The sequence below is a fragment of the Panthera onca genome, chromosome A3 (genome assembly GCF_046562875.1).
Source record: "Panthera onca isolate mPanOnc1 chromosome A3, mPanOnc1 haplotype 2, whole genome shotgun sequence".
Taxonomy (NCBI): domain Eukaryota; kingdom Metazoa; phylum Chordata; class Mammalia; order Carnivora; family Felidae; genus Panthera; species Panthera onca.
In genome coordinates, this window is record NC_138341.1 from 126,279,344 (window position 1) to 126,293,421 (window position 14,078).

General features: G+C 49.2%; 1 protein-coding gene and 1 long non-coding RNA gene across 23 annotated transcripts in view; both read right to left on the reverse strand.

The window, feature by feature from the left end:
* Positions 1-14,078, reverse strand: part of LOC144615867 (uncharacterized) — a 742,065-nt gene that overhangs the window by 396,987 nt on the left and 331,000 nt on the right. The window lies entirely within an intron of this gene.
* Positions 1-14,078, reverse strand: part of ZMYND8 (zinc finger MYND-type containing 8) — a 125,303-nt gene that overhangs the window by 6,727 nt on the left and 104,498 nt on the right. For 19 of the 22 annotated variants that reach the window (XM_078443984.2, XM_078443981.2, XM_078443983.2 and 16 more), the window contains 5 exons: positions 11,374-11,454; positions 8,272-8,350; positions 5,728-5,967; positions 3,661-3,806; positions 2,552-2,618 (listed from right to left, as the gene is read on the reverse strand). In XM_078443984.2, coding sequence (XP_078300110.1) covers positions 2,552-2,618; positions 3,661-3,806; positions 5,728-5,967; positions 8,272-8,350; positions 11,374-11,454 — 613 coding nt within the window. The remainder of the gene's footprint in view (positions 1-2,551; positions 2,619-3,660; positions 3,807-5,727; positions 5,968-8,271; positions 8,351-11,373; positions 11,455-14,078) is intronic. The other 3 variants (XM_078443993.2, XM_078443998.2, XM_078443979.2) reach the window with 1 other exon arrangement.

Consider the following 14,078-nt stretch of genomic DNA (forward strand, 5'->3'; position numbering starts at 1 on the left):
GGGAGTTAAGAGATAGATGGCTGGGGTGTGAGCAAGGCAAGGTTTTGCCAAATGGACATGTGGAGAAAACCAGAAGGTGTGGAAGACTGGGTTCCATTAGCGAGGGTGCTGCTGGGATGAGCCGTGGAAACCAAGCTGGGGAAGGAGGGAGGTGAGGAAAGGAAACAGTTAGCAGGTCTGGAAGCTGGGGCAGCGGGGAGAAGCCACATCTACAGCCCTGACTTTCCCCCAGACATCGGTGCCTTATTAGCTGAGCCACACAAAACGGCCAACCGTTTTTGACTCACGATTTCCTAGGGGTCAACTTAAGTATTCCCAATGCAGCGGGTGAGAGCACGTGTGGGGTCAGAGAATTCTGGACTGAAGTCCAGGCTCCAGTAGTTAAGTCACTGAGTTACTTGTGCATGTAAGTTAACTTCTCTGGGCCTCAACGTCCTCGTCTGCATAATGGGAACAGTAACTTCTCTCACCGAAGTTGGGAATAAACACAATGAAGTGTCCAACCGCTTCATGCTCTTCTCCTAAGCACCCATTAAATGCTCTTCTGACTTCCCTTAAAGCTCCAGAAGACAGGGGCGCCTGGGTGGCTCAGTCGGTTGAGCGTCCGACTTCGGCTCAGGTCGTAATCTCGTGGTCCGTGAGTTCGAGCCCCGTGTCGGGCTCTGTGCTGACCGCTCAGAGCCTGGAGCCTGTTTCGGATGCTGTGTCTCCCTCACTCTCTGACCCTCCCCCGTTCATGCTCTGTCTCTCTCTGTCTCAAAAATAAACGTTAAAAAAATTAAAAAAAAAAAAAAAAAAAAAGCGCCAGAAGACAGGAGTTGTCTGCCTTATTCACCCCTAAATCCTCAGCCCTAGCACAGGACCTGGTCCCAGAGACACTCAACAAACTCTCACACACCTCCAACCCTCTGCGAAAAGCCTAGCGCCATGCATCCTCCAAGAACCTAAAGCGAATTCAGGATGTTGCCCTCCCTCCCTTCCCCGATCCCGCCCCCTCCCTGTCCCCTCCCCCCCATCCTGTCACCAAGGGACTCCTCCAAGATTATTTTCTCTGCCTCCACCCAACCAGTACCAAGTCACCAACATCTTCTGCCCCTGGGCTAGGGAATACCTCGTCACCGAGAAGTGCAATAGGGCAGATCTCCCAGCCAGCGTCCCGTCTGCAGTCCCCCTGGATGAGACAGATTCCATACTGCCCGCCACCCTCCAAAGTTCCCAGCTCCATGCTTATCCCACCTCGCTGCTCAAAACCTCAACAGCGCCCCCTGTCGGAAGCCATGGTCCCCCTACCCTGGGCCTCGCTACACCACCTGGGCAATTCTGACCCGTCCACAGCCCTCCTACAGCCTGCGTATTCCAGGTTTTTACTCTAAACTCATTTTAAACTTCAATAAAAAAGGAATTGTATATTGCTACCTAGATCGCGGGCAGAAAATCCATAATCCTCACCACAGGTAGAGGGCAGCTCTACAAACACACATAATGAAAACCAAACCGTAGTCTTAACGTCCAGGTAAGTCTTTGCGAAAAGGAGAAACTAGAAAACATCAAAGAGATGTGCAAGGCATCTTAGCGCTAAACTGAACTGTTCTCAGAGATTTAGTCAGGGGGCTGAAGGCAAGGGAGAGGTAGGTTTTCAACAGGCGGTTCAATCGTATTTAATGCCAAGTTCTCATTCTCCCTCAAGTCAGCTCCTGCTACTCCCTCTTAGCCCCGCCCTCCATCTGAATCCCAGTCTCCAGCCCCCTGGGGAAACCGTCCCCACCTATGCAAACAAAGGACATCAACTTCTTCCTTGGCGCACTTAATACAGAGACAGGAAATAAAATTTTCGGCTTTCCGCTTAAGGGAATCATCCAAAGGAGAAAAAGATCCTGGAGCTAAGGGACCTTCAAGTAAGCAAATTGTCCTCAACGGGGGCACCCTCTTTGAACCCTCTGGAATCACCCAAAACTCGGAAGGATGCAGGAAAATGACCCTTTGGGCGAGAACAGAGGGTAGCTCAAACCCCACGTAAGAGGAAAAACTAAAAATTTCAGTCTCAGAAAACAGCCCAAAACAGCCTACTGGGTTATTCCCCAAGAAGAAAGGTTTCTACAGAAACATCATCCACCTAAAAAGTTTCTTTTCCCTAAAGGCTCAAGTGCCCTCATCCACTAACTGCGGATGCTGGGACCTCAGGAACAGAGTTCCAGATGGTTTAATTTACTGTGGTCATTTCCCTGAGGGCGGAAGAAATGCCCGAGCTACATGCACACCTCTACCCCACCCCAGGTCAGCAACAGAACCCTCTTTTATGTGGGACCCCCATAAATAAAACAAATGGAGGTAAATACTGATCAGTTTGGAGGGTGCCTGAAAGCTACCTTGCCCAGCCACTCCCTCGCCCCCCCCACAATGACCTGCCCGGGGCACCCCCAAAGATCCCTAAGGATCCACAGTGGTTGGAAAACCACTGCCATAAACCCTTAAAGATCTCCCTGAGAAAATGGCTTCCCCTCTGCCCGTGAGGAATGTGAGAGCACCGTTCACCCACCAGGGGGCAACATACCAGAGCCTTGGTTGGAGCCTAAGAGAATGGAGGAGGGCGTCTCCCTGGAGCCAGAAAGGTCGAGGGTCTAAAAATACAAAAAGAGAGAGATGGACACAAGGCACGGGGGCCAATGTAGCCCCCCAGGGAAGCCCAGGGATCCATGGGGGTGCTCATCACTGCCCCCAAGGCACCTTTGTGCCCTCTGCCTGGTATGCTCAGGCAGGGGAGGCCAGGTCGGCTGGGGTGGCCCTACACCTGTGCTCTGTCTCCCAGAATGAAGAGGGTGGAACACAGCAATGGGGTGCGCCCTTACTCAACTCTACAGCCTTAGCTTCTAGAACATTCACTGTGCCCTCAACTTCCTTCACTGACCTACCTACCGTCCAGATTTGTGCCACATCCAAAAAGGAGGTATATTACTTCAAAACTATGTCAGCTTGCTTTCATTTCACATTAACCTCTTACCAGGCTATATTGTCAATGAAATCAAAGGGTTTTGATGGCATAAGAACTTAATTCTTCTCCTAAGACACACTGAAATAAATACATGATGACTACGCATGTAAAACATGATCAATGTGCCACCGAAAATACCTTCTGCAGACGACCCATGTTGCATATGCCACACACTGGGAAGTAGGGGGTGCGACCTTTCCTGGCCAATATGGCGGCTACTAGCACCGTGTGACTGCTTGTATTTGAATTAATTAAATAAAATTTCAAAGTGCGAGAGTCTCTGCTCACACCAACTCCGGTCCAAGGGCTCAACAGCCACGTGTGGCTAGTGGATACCATACTGGGCAGAGCAGACACAGAACACTCCCATCATCACAGAAGGTTCTACTGGACAACACTGTGATAAGCTTTGAGAGTCCCCAGAGAGCAGCTGCCGAATCACACGAATGTCAACTCGGGCTCCGCGTCGCTCTGTCCCTGCCCGCATGCCCACTGGTGAAAAGGAGGCCTGCTAAGCCTGTCACCCCCACCAGCAGTCTGACTGCCCCACCTTGAAGACAGACCTCCCACAACATGGGACTTGCAGAGGAGACAGGCATGGGGACAGGTCCTGAGACGCCACCTGGCCCTAAGTGTTGGTGTCACTGGCCAAAGGCGAGCAGCTTACTCACCGAGCCGCTGTCCTTGCTTTTCTCCGTGGAAGGCTCCTTGTCTTTCGAGGTGCTGGCGGCATCCGTAGGGGCCGCCTGTGTGCCAGAAGACTTGTTTAGTGTTTCTGTGTTTACCTCGGCGTCTGCTTCCTGCTGAGGAGCAGTAGCTGGAGGGGGAACGGAAGAGAGAAGCCACGTATAAGCTGAGGGCCACGGCTTCCAGAACCACAGGAAGCCGCGCACTGCACGAGGCCACGCCATCGCTCGGAACAACTCTGACCCGACCGCTGTCTGTAACAGAGGCACCTCTGCTCAGTCCCACCCAGGAGAACAGGCCCAAAGTGGCCAGGACTCCAAAGTTTTCCAGAAGCTGAAATTCCAGACATTGTGCGAAAATATGTGAATTTTTAGCAGTTCATTAATTCAAGTTTTGTTAAGTCATCCCAGACCCAAAAGCATGGCGGGAGAACAAATGAAGCCCGTCAGCAGAACCAGCCTGGAATTCGGATCTAGCATTACTCATTTCACAATTTCTAATTTTAGATCGATTTTATCCCTGTAGACTTCCTTCCTTCCGAGGCAGGGCTGGGAAACCCATGTGAAAAACGACACAATGGCAAAGACAGAGTCTCTGGAGATGCTAGGAGCTTAGACAAACTGAAAAAGAGCACTTGAGAGGAATTTCGGAAGGACGGACATTATAATGCCACAAAGAAAGGAAAACTGAAGGACATTTTGGCCATCTTGTCATAACAACAACAATGGGTCATAGACACATTACAGAACGTAGGAGAATTTAACTCTACCGCTAGAAGAGATTTAAAGTAGCCATTAGGAAGACATCTCCCTAAAGGACAAAGGACCCAACAACGTATAGTTCAATACTGCCTTTTTAAAATAACGAAATACACAAGACCTCTCTAGAGCGAGAGCTGGCAACCCAGTGCTACTTGTTTTTGTGAATAAAGTTTTACTGGAACAAAGCCTCGCCCACCACTTACACCTTGTCTATGATTGTCCTCTCCCTAAATCAGTACAGTAGAGCAGCTTCAACAAATCGTAAAATATTTATTCTCTGGACCTTCACAGAAAGCATTTGCCAACTCCTGGCCGCTGGAGTGCTTCTCAATCGTGGTCACCTATCACCTTCCAATTTTTGCCAGTGTGAAAGACACACTGCCTTGTCGTATTATTCATGTATTTTTTTTTTTAACGTTTTATTTATTTTTGAGAGAGAGACAGTGAGACAGAGAGTGAGCAGGGGAGCAGCAGAGAGAGGGAGACACAGAATCCGAAGCAGGCTCCAGGCTCCGAGCTGTCAGCACAGAACCTGATGCGGGGCTCCATCTCGCGAACAGTGAGATCATGACCCGAGCTGAAATCGGACACTTAACCGCCTGAGCCACCCAGGTGCCCCTGTTTATGTAATTTTAAATTAAATTCTTCAAAATGGAAAGTAATAAACTAATAAAGCTAATACTATTTGTCAGAAATACAAGCTAACTGTAAAAAACTCTTGATTTCGGCTCAGGTCATGATCTCGCCGGGCGTGGGACGAGCCGGGAGTCGGGCTCTGTGTTGACAGCATGAAACCTGCTTGGGAGTCTCTCTCCCTGCCCCTCCACCGCTCGTGCACGCAAACATATTCTCTCTCTCAAAATAAACCAACTTAAAAAAAATAATTAAAGAGCAGGATTTCTCAGTATCAGTACTACTGGCATTTAGGGCCAGATCATTCTTCGGCCCGGGGGCGGGAGGGAGGCCCGTCTGGCACACCGCGCGGGGGTTCGGCGGCAGCATCCCTGGCCTCTGCCCTCCGGAGGCCGGCGGCCCGCCCCTCGGTTAGGATGACCACACACGTCTGTGGTCCCTGCCGGCGTCTCGGGGTGGGGACCGAAATCACCGCACCGAGAACCACTGCCACATGAAACGACGACAGTCCGGGCAAGTAACAGAAGGAGGCCCCACGTTCACAACAGCCGTGCCTCAAGCGTCCGCCGGGCGCGCGCACGCTGCCCGCTCGTGCGTGACGGTCACGGTCGTCCGGCGAGACCGGCCAGGGCCCGGGCAGGCCGCGCGTGGCCGTACCTGACTGCGTACAGGACTTCATGTGCTCGGGCCAGTGGGCCTGCTGGCAGGGGTAGTCGCAGTAGCTGGTGTTCCAACAGCAGTAGAAGATGGCCTCCTTCTTGCAGTTGGCGCACCACTGCTTCTTCTTGGTCTCGTCCACCGCCTGCTGCTTCTCCAGCTCCAGCTGCTTCTTCACCTCGGCGATGAGCCGGTCCCGCTCCTGCTCCAGGCTCTGCCGCATCTCCGCCATGGTCAGCTCTGACGGGCGAGGGGAGAGGACGTGGGCTGCATCACTAGTCCCCCCACCCCCCGCCCGGGGCTTGGAGACTTTCACACCAGATCGGAAAGGGAGTCCAGGACGGGGATTCCAACAGACACGGGCGCGGGTCCTGGCTCGGAGGGGGCTCAGCTGTGCAACACCCGCCCCCCCCCCCCAACAGGCGAGTAACCTAGCCTCGCCGAGCCCCAGTATCTGCATCTGCAAAACGAGCGTTCGTCACGTGATCAGACAGAGCTGCGCGGTGAGAGAGAACGCCAGGTGCCTAGCACGCAGGGAGCCGGAGCCCCACGGGGATCCTGGGGGAAGTCGTCAAATAAACCCGTGACCCAATTTCCACGAAGCCCACTCTGAGTTTTGTCACCAGCATGGACTTTTCTAGCAACCAAATACTACAAGGCACCTCGTGTTACACCCTGGATCAACTCACTTCACCTTCATACTAATCCTGGGAGACCAGCTCTAACCAGACCGTTCCTTTCGGGGGCGCCCAGGCGGCTCAGTCGCCAAGTGTCGGGCTCTTGCTTGCGACTCAGGTCATGATCTCATGGTTCCTGAGTTGGAGCCCCATGTGGGGATCCCTGCTTGGGATTCCTCACCCCTGCCCCCCCCCCTCTCTCTCCAAAATAAATAAATAAGCTTTAAAAAAAAAAAAAAAAAAAAACCCTTTCATAGATGAGGAAACTGAGGCATACAGCCAATAAGGGCACAGCTGGCACTAGAGCTCAGACACACTTTCTATTCGGTGAGCTCAGTGGCCATGGAGTAAATCTACCAGACAGGGCGTTATGACTCGCTCTGACCGATCAACTACCAAAGTGCTCAGTCCGCTGGGGCTTCTCTAATTTCACTTCAGATAGGAAAGTTCCCATGCCATTCACCCTGGGGCGGGGGTGGCCTGCACACCAAAAGAAAAGTAAATGATCCCGCTAAAATTCGTTAAGATTCTCTTACTGAAAATTACAAACAAAAACAAAACAACAAGCACACATGCACTCGTCTAAAAAAAACACCAGGAAAAGAAAATTACCCCCTTGCACTTGTGTTAGACGCCAGCTTTCTGTCCCTTTAACTAGAAGCCTGCAGACCATGGGCACGTTCTGGCCAGCCCGCAGGTACTTTTTTTTTTTTTTTCCAAACATGCAGCTAATTATTTAAAAATGGAGAGATTCTGGGGCGTCTGGGCAGCTCAGTGGGTTGAGCGTCCGACTTCAGCTCAGGTCATGATCTCGCGGTTTGTGAGTTTGAGCCCCAAAAGTCGGGCTCTGTGCTGACAGCTCGGAGCCCGGAGCCTGCTTCGGATTCTGGGTCTCCCTCTCTCTCTGCCCCTCCCCCCTTGTGCTCTGTCTCTCTCTGTCTCTCAAAAATAAATAAATGTAAAAAAAAAAAAATTTTTTTTAATGGAGAGATTCTGCATAAAAGTAACAAGCAGCCACAACACCCAAGTAAACTTCCTGCGTGGCAACAAGCAGAGAAGCAGAGGGCTCCCTCCTCCCAAGGGCGGCCTCGTAAGGTAAGTTTGCGATGCACGATTTCAACGTGTGTCACCTGTGACAGAGGGCACACCTGGGCCTGCCCCCGTGACGAGGGAGACACGGTGGCCTCCAGCATTCTGGCTCTGAGGCTGACACTACATGAGGGTCTCAAGGGAAGTGCTCTACCTTTGGGGGGAAAGCCTTTCACAACAGGGACACACAACGATAGGCCGGAAACAGCACTCAGTCTGCACCAACCAGCAAAGTAGCTTTCTCCGCAGTGCGGGCCACACACCAAGTGTTTGAGAATCTGTGAAAATGCCCAATATTCCGTGCTTCAGAGGGAAGGTCTGGACCCAGAGTGCCCACGCCCGAATCGCAGCTGTGTAACTCTGAGCAACTTCCTCAACATGTCTGTGCCCCACTTGCTTTTACCTAAAAACGGGGATAACAGAGCTCTTCACCAGAAGGGTTTCCGTGAGAATTTGGATCCGTGGCAAAGTACTTAAAACGGTTGCTGACTCAGAGCTCAGTAAACAGGAACAGCTACGGCTGTTGCTGCTGCTACTCCCGCTACTGATGTTGGTTATTTTGAAAAGAAAAGAAGAAGGAACCCACCCCCCCAACACCTGCTCTTACACCTCGTGTCCACGGGTTAGACTCTCCAGGGTTCTGTGGTCTCCCCAGCAGCGGGACATCACATCCCCAAGCCTACTTTTGACTCCATTCACGCCGGCACCCGCCTCCAGAGCTGCGGGGAAGTTCACACCCAAAAGCGCCCTCGGCGCAGGCCAGCTCACCAGGACTTACCCAAGTTGTGCTTCATTTCCGAGAGCTCCTGTTGGTGCAGCCACTGCAGCTTCTCGATCTCGATCCTCAGCCTGCGAATCTGGAATGAGGGAGAGTAAGACTCTTAGAAGGCGTGTCTGGATGGCGTTCACCGACAGGGCTCACCAGCTGAAGAGTCAACGCCACGCGGTCAAGTGAGGCATAAGCAGCTGGACGCTGCAGGCCAGAGAGGTGGGCACCAGTGGGTTATCCCAAATTCAAGAGGAACTCTGCTTCCGAAAACGAAATGCAGCTGACCCTTGAACAACGTGGGAGCGGGAGCCGGGGCATCCACAGGCCATGCCGTCAAAAAATCTACACGTAACCTTGGGCTCTCCAAAACCGTAACAGCCTACTGTTGACCAGGAAGCCTTCCCCAAAAACATAAACAGCTGAACATAGATGTTGTGTATATTAGATAATGTATTCTTACCATTGGTAAGTTCGAGAAAAGAAAATGTTAAGAAAATCACAAGGTAGAGAAAATGCATTTTACAGTACTATACTATATAAAAACTCCACATAAAATGGACAAGCACAGTTCAAACCTGCTTTTCAAGGGTCAACTATAGAAGTTGTCTGTCTTTTCCAAGAAATCCCGGCTCCAGAAAAAGCCACTTAAAGTAAAAACAAGGCGGGAGGACGGTGCCTTGCCGGCTTAGTTGCTAGAGCATCCAACTTCTGATCTTGGGGTTGTAAGTTCAAGTCCCATGTTGAGCACAGAGTTTACTTTAAAAATGAATGAATGAATAAAGTAAAAACAAGGAACAGATTTTCATAATAAATAAAAAAAATAATAACAAATAAATGAAAGGCTTGATTAGAACTTTGGTCCTTGGGAATGCAAGCTGGTGCAGCAACTCTGGAAAACAGTATGGAGGTTCCTCAAAAAACTAAAAATAGAACTACCCTACGACCCAGCAATTGCACTACTAGGCATTTATCCATAGGATACAGGTGGGCTGTTTTGAAGGGACACATGCACCCCCATGTTTATAGCAGCACTATCAACAGTAGCCAAAGTATGGAAGGAGCCCAAATGTCCATCGATGGATGAATGGATAAAGAAGATGCGGTGTATACACACACACACACACACACACACACACACACACACACACACACAATGGAGTATTACTCGGCAACCAAAAAGAATGAAATCTTGCCATTTGCAACTACGCGGATAGAACTGGAGGGTATTATGCTAAGCGAAATTAGTAAGAGAGAGGCAAGTATCATATGACTTCACTCATATGAGGACTTTAAGAGACAAAACAGATGAGCGTAAGGGAAGGAAAACAAAAATAATATAAAAACAGGGAGGGGGACAAAACAGAAGAGACTCATAAATATGGAGAACACACTGAGGGTTACGGGAGGGGTTGTGGGAGGGGGGATGGGCTGAATGGGTCAGGGGCACCAAGGAATCTACTGAAATCATTGTTGCACTATATGCTAATTTGGATGTAAATTTTAAAAAATAAAAAATGAAATTAAAAAAAAAATTGGTCTTGAAAAAGTGAAACTAAAGCAAATAAAGTTACCTGTGTTTGATCTCTTACCTAACATTTTTTTTAAATTTGTTTTAACGTTTATTTATTTTTGAGACAGAGAGAGACAGAGCATGAACAGGGGAGGGGCAGAGAGAGAGGGAGACACAGAATCCGAAACAGACTCCAGGCTCCGCGCTGTCAGCACAGAGCCCGACGCGGGGCTCGAACTCACGGACCGCGAGATCATGACCTGAGCCGAAGTCGGACGCTTAACCGACTGAGCCACCCAGGCGCCCCTCTTACCTAACATTGTAGATGGAATCTATAGTTATTCACCTGAAACTCCAAAGCCTAACATCTCTGGAAACCAAAGGGTAATTTTGGAGGGAGGAGTTAAATTCATTTGGAGGGGAAAAATAAACTCCGCCTGAACACGGGCCCTATTTACAGTGTTTGATAACCACAGTGGCTCTCCACCACGGTGACTTTGTCCTCCCCGCTCCCTCCACGACACTGCAAGATCTGCAGACTTCTGAGGCTGTCACAATGGAGGGGTGCTACTGCCAATAGGGTAGAAGCCAGGGACCTGCCAAGCACCCTACGATGGACAAGACAGACCCCGTAACAGAGAATCATCTGGCACAAATGTCAGAAGTGCCGAGGTGGAGAAACCCTAATTTGTGTGAACAAGCATTATTTCACAGCAGAAATGTTGTATTGTTTGGGGCGGATAGCTGCAGATTACCTTTTCAAATTCTGAAAAATTCTGGCACATATCTGGACCCCAAGGTTTCAAGTGAGACATTACGGATCTGTGTTTTCAACCACATACCAATCCTTGGTCTCATCATAGAGATGGGCACATGAGCAAAATATCCCGGGAACTCACTGATTCCTTCGGGACCTTTCTCAAAGCTTTATATGCACATTGTTCTCTGCTGAAAGCCTATTAGGACACCTTCGTGGGGGAGATTTTCTCTTCTTCTGAGTGCCGGCCCTCACAGGTCAGTGGCTTGCATGGAATTTCCCTGTCTCCAACATCACTTTCGATGACCTCAAGAAGTTCTTTCACTTGTCATTTCACCTGGTGACCCTTCCGCACCTGGCTTACAATGAATTAGCCTAGCCTAAGAAGTCAGTTCAAAGAGATCTATTTTTACAAATGGTCACTTCCTAAGTGGACATTTTCATGTTTTAACTGCTTTATTCCCTAGGCAACCACACAATTGTGGAGGCTTTCAGCACGCAAATCCTAAGACAACAAGGATCCCTTGTATAAAAATGTCCAAACGTACAGAGAGCCAGGAGACAATTATACATGGGGCCAAAGGAACTGATTAATCTCAGGTTTCACTAGGGTGGTTAACTCAGGCTCCAGTATTGGCCGTTTGACTAGAAGTGAACGGATCACACAAAGCTGTGTGTATCCCCACCACAGAGCCAGCCTTGTGACTAAGTAAAGAAACGCCCTTCCCAACAAACACAATCAGCAGAGCACCCTGGAGGGACTTCCAGAGAAGCTGCTTCCTGGCACCATTTTACAGCAGCCCGTATAACATTCTTAGCAAATAAGGAATGTGTCATCTCTGACCTCGGCTATTGTGCTCCCAGTAGTGTTTTTAGAAAGATCGTTGTAGATTTCTGTCATCGTTCCTTTTATTGCATCCATCATCTGAAAGATAAAAACAGAAACAATTCAGGTGATCGCTTCCCTGAGGCTTTTCTAGATGACATACATCTAAAACCTACCCAATACAAAGCAGTTGTTCTCAACAGGGGGCAGTTCTGTCCCTCACAGGACATTTGGTGCTTGTGGTTGTCATGACTGATGGGGGGGGGGGGGGGCGGGGGGGCGGGGAAGCAGACTATTGGCATCTGGTGGGTGCAGGCCAAGGATGAGCTATATACGCTATGTAGACAGAACAGCCCCCACAACAAAGAATTATCCAACCCAAAATGTCACTGGTGCCAAGGTCGAGAAACTCAGGTATAATCCAGGGTAGGAATACACAAAGCTAGTTTCTGTAGCCAGAGGCTAATCTAGAGAGGCTGAATTTGGGCCCCGGGCCTGTTTGCTTTGGCCAGCACTATGGGTTCAAGGGAGGAATTGTTTCCTTTTGTGACTGTTGTTTCTAAATTCCTTCCCCTTTAAAAAAAAGTCTTATTGAGATCTCATTCATCTACCAATGGACCCATTTACAGTGCACAAATCCATGGCCTTTAATAGATTCACGGTTGTACCTCCATCCCCACAGTCCATTACCCCAAAGAGAACTCGGATGCCCCTTAGCTTTCACCCCCCAAAGGTCCCCATCGCCCCCCACCCCCGACAACCACTGATCTGCTTTCTACACGGATGGATGTGCTTCATCTAGATATTTTCTATCTCTGGAGTCACACAACACATGGTCTTTGATGACCACCTTCTTCCACTTAGTGCAGAGGTTTCGCGATCTGTTTGGGTCACAGACTGGGTCAGTCCTCCGTTTTTATGGACGAATTAACCCAGCCCACTATGTGGCGATAGCTGGTTCGGTATTTGAAGGACTTTGGTCAGGGCTCCCTCCCATTGCCTGTCCACTGTGCCATCTTCCTTTTCTTTAACTCTCTGAGCCCTGAAGGCATCAGCAAGTTTGTGACACCAGCTCAGGTCCACGTGGCAGGCACCTAGTTCCCTGCTGACTGAATGTGTCTGCAGGATTTTTCTCCTGCCTACCACTTGCTGGCTGATTCCCCGCCCCTCCCCGGGTCACAGGACAAAGAGGAGAGGACAGGAGACCAAAGTAGGCCTCGGGGCCTGGCCTGGCTGCAGCAAAGTCTCCACTGTGTTTTGCAATTTGCTCCAATCCAACAAGAAGGCATGACAAAAACCACCCTCGTATCTGATGCCCGAGATCTCTTCCCACCATCACCCACTCTCTGAGCCTCAGTTCCCCCATGTAGAAAACAAGGGTAAAGACAGTGGGCCCGTGTAGGGTGTGCACAAAGATTAGGTGAAAAACCCATGTGGAGACAATGGTTCAGTATCTGCCACAAGGCAGGTATTCAGAAAGAAATACCTGTTCATCTTATTTTTACAGGGAAAAAAAAAAAATCCACATGTGCTGTAATTAATAAACTGCCAAACCCCAAAATAATAACCCCCAATTCACCCCAAAATGGGAGGAAAACGAATACAATCACCGTTGGGATTTCTACTCCTCACTTGTTTTGGGGGCCACACATGAACACGGCCAGGAAAAACACTTCGCGCTCCCCAGTCGTCCTGTATGGGCCTCCCCGCCCCGCTGCACCAACCATGTCAATTTAAAATCTTAAGGCTAAATTGCTTTACAAGAAAACTTTAGAAAGTGGATGAAATTCAATACATTCCTAATGCAATGGTTACATTCCATTTGAAAGAAATCATGGATCTGTGGACGGATTTTCACTCTTTCTTCCAAATATAGCAAAGGACTCAGCATTAATAAAAGAGCATCCTTCTGCCAACACACACAGATCTGGGTGTTCAACTCTGGGTCACCTCGGAGGCAGGAAAGTTCATCAGCTCCAAAAATATGTCACCGTGCTCATTTTCTTAACTGCGAAGAAAATGTCTATCACAAAGTTCATTCCTCGATTTTGTGGTAAGAGCAAAGGGGAAGCCCAAGAAATAAAGACAGCTGCAGGAGCTCAGAAACCAGCTCAGTGCAAACCACTCACCAGGTCCACTCGGCAGGCCTCAGTTTCCTCATCTGTCAATTAGGCAAGTTGGACCCAATCAATGGAAGGTGCTGGTAAGGCTAAACTTAGCAGAACAAGAGACCATTTAGGCACACCAGACACCTTTTGAAATCAGGAATGAAAAAGATCACTCCTTTTCCATTCCTCCATAAACTTGCATACCACATGAGGAAAAAGTCTCAGTATGGTGCCACTATGCACCAAACACTTTCGTGACACTCTCTCCTTTTAACCAAAGGAAAACAAACTTGGGCTTCAAGCCTTGACAAGGAATGGTTCTCTGAGAATGGTAGACCCAATTTTAGTTTCACTCTTTCGGTCAATTTAAAGAAAACTATATTAAATTTAAATAAAAATATTAAATCAATATCTACCAGTAGGTGGACAGGGAAGACTAAAATCTTAAGAATGGCAATAGATCATCACCCCTTGAATCCTTCCTCTTCTGACACTCAGGGACTCTCTAACAATTCATGCATTTAATTCAAAAGGAGGACAAACATACTAAATTAGAGCCAAAGTTGGGGCGCCTGGGTGGTTCAGTCGGTAAAGCGTCCGACCTCGGCTCAGGTC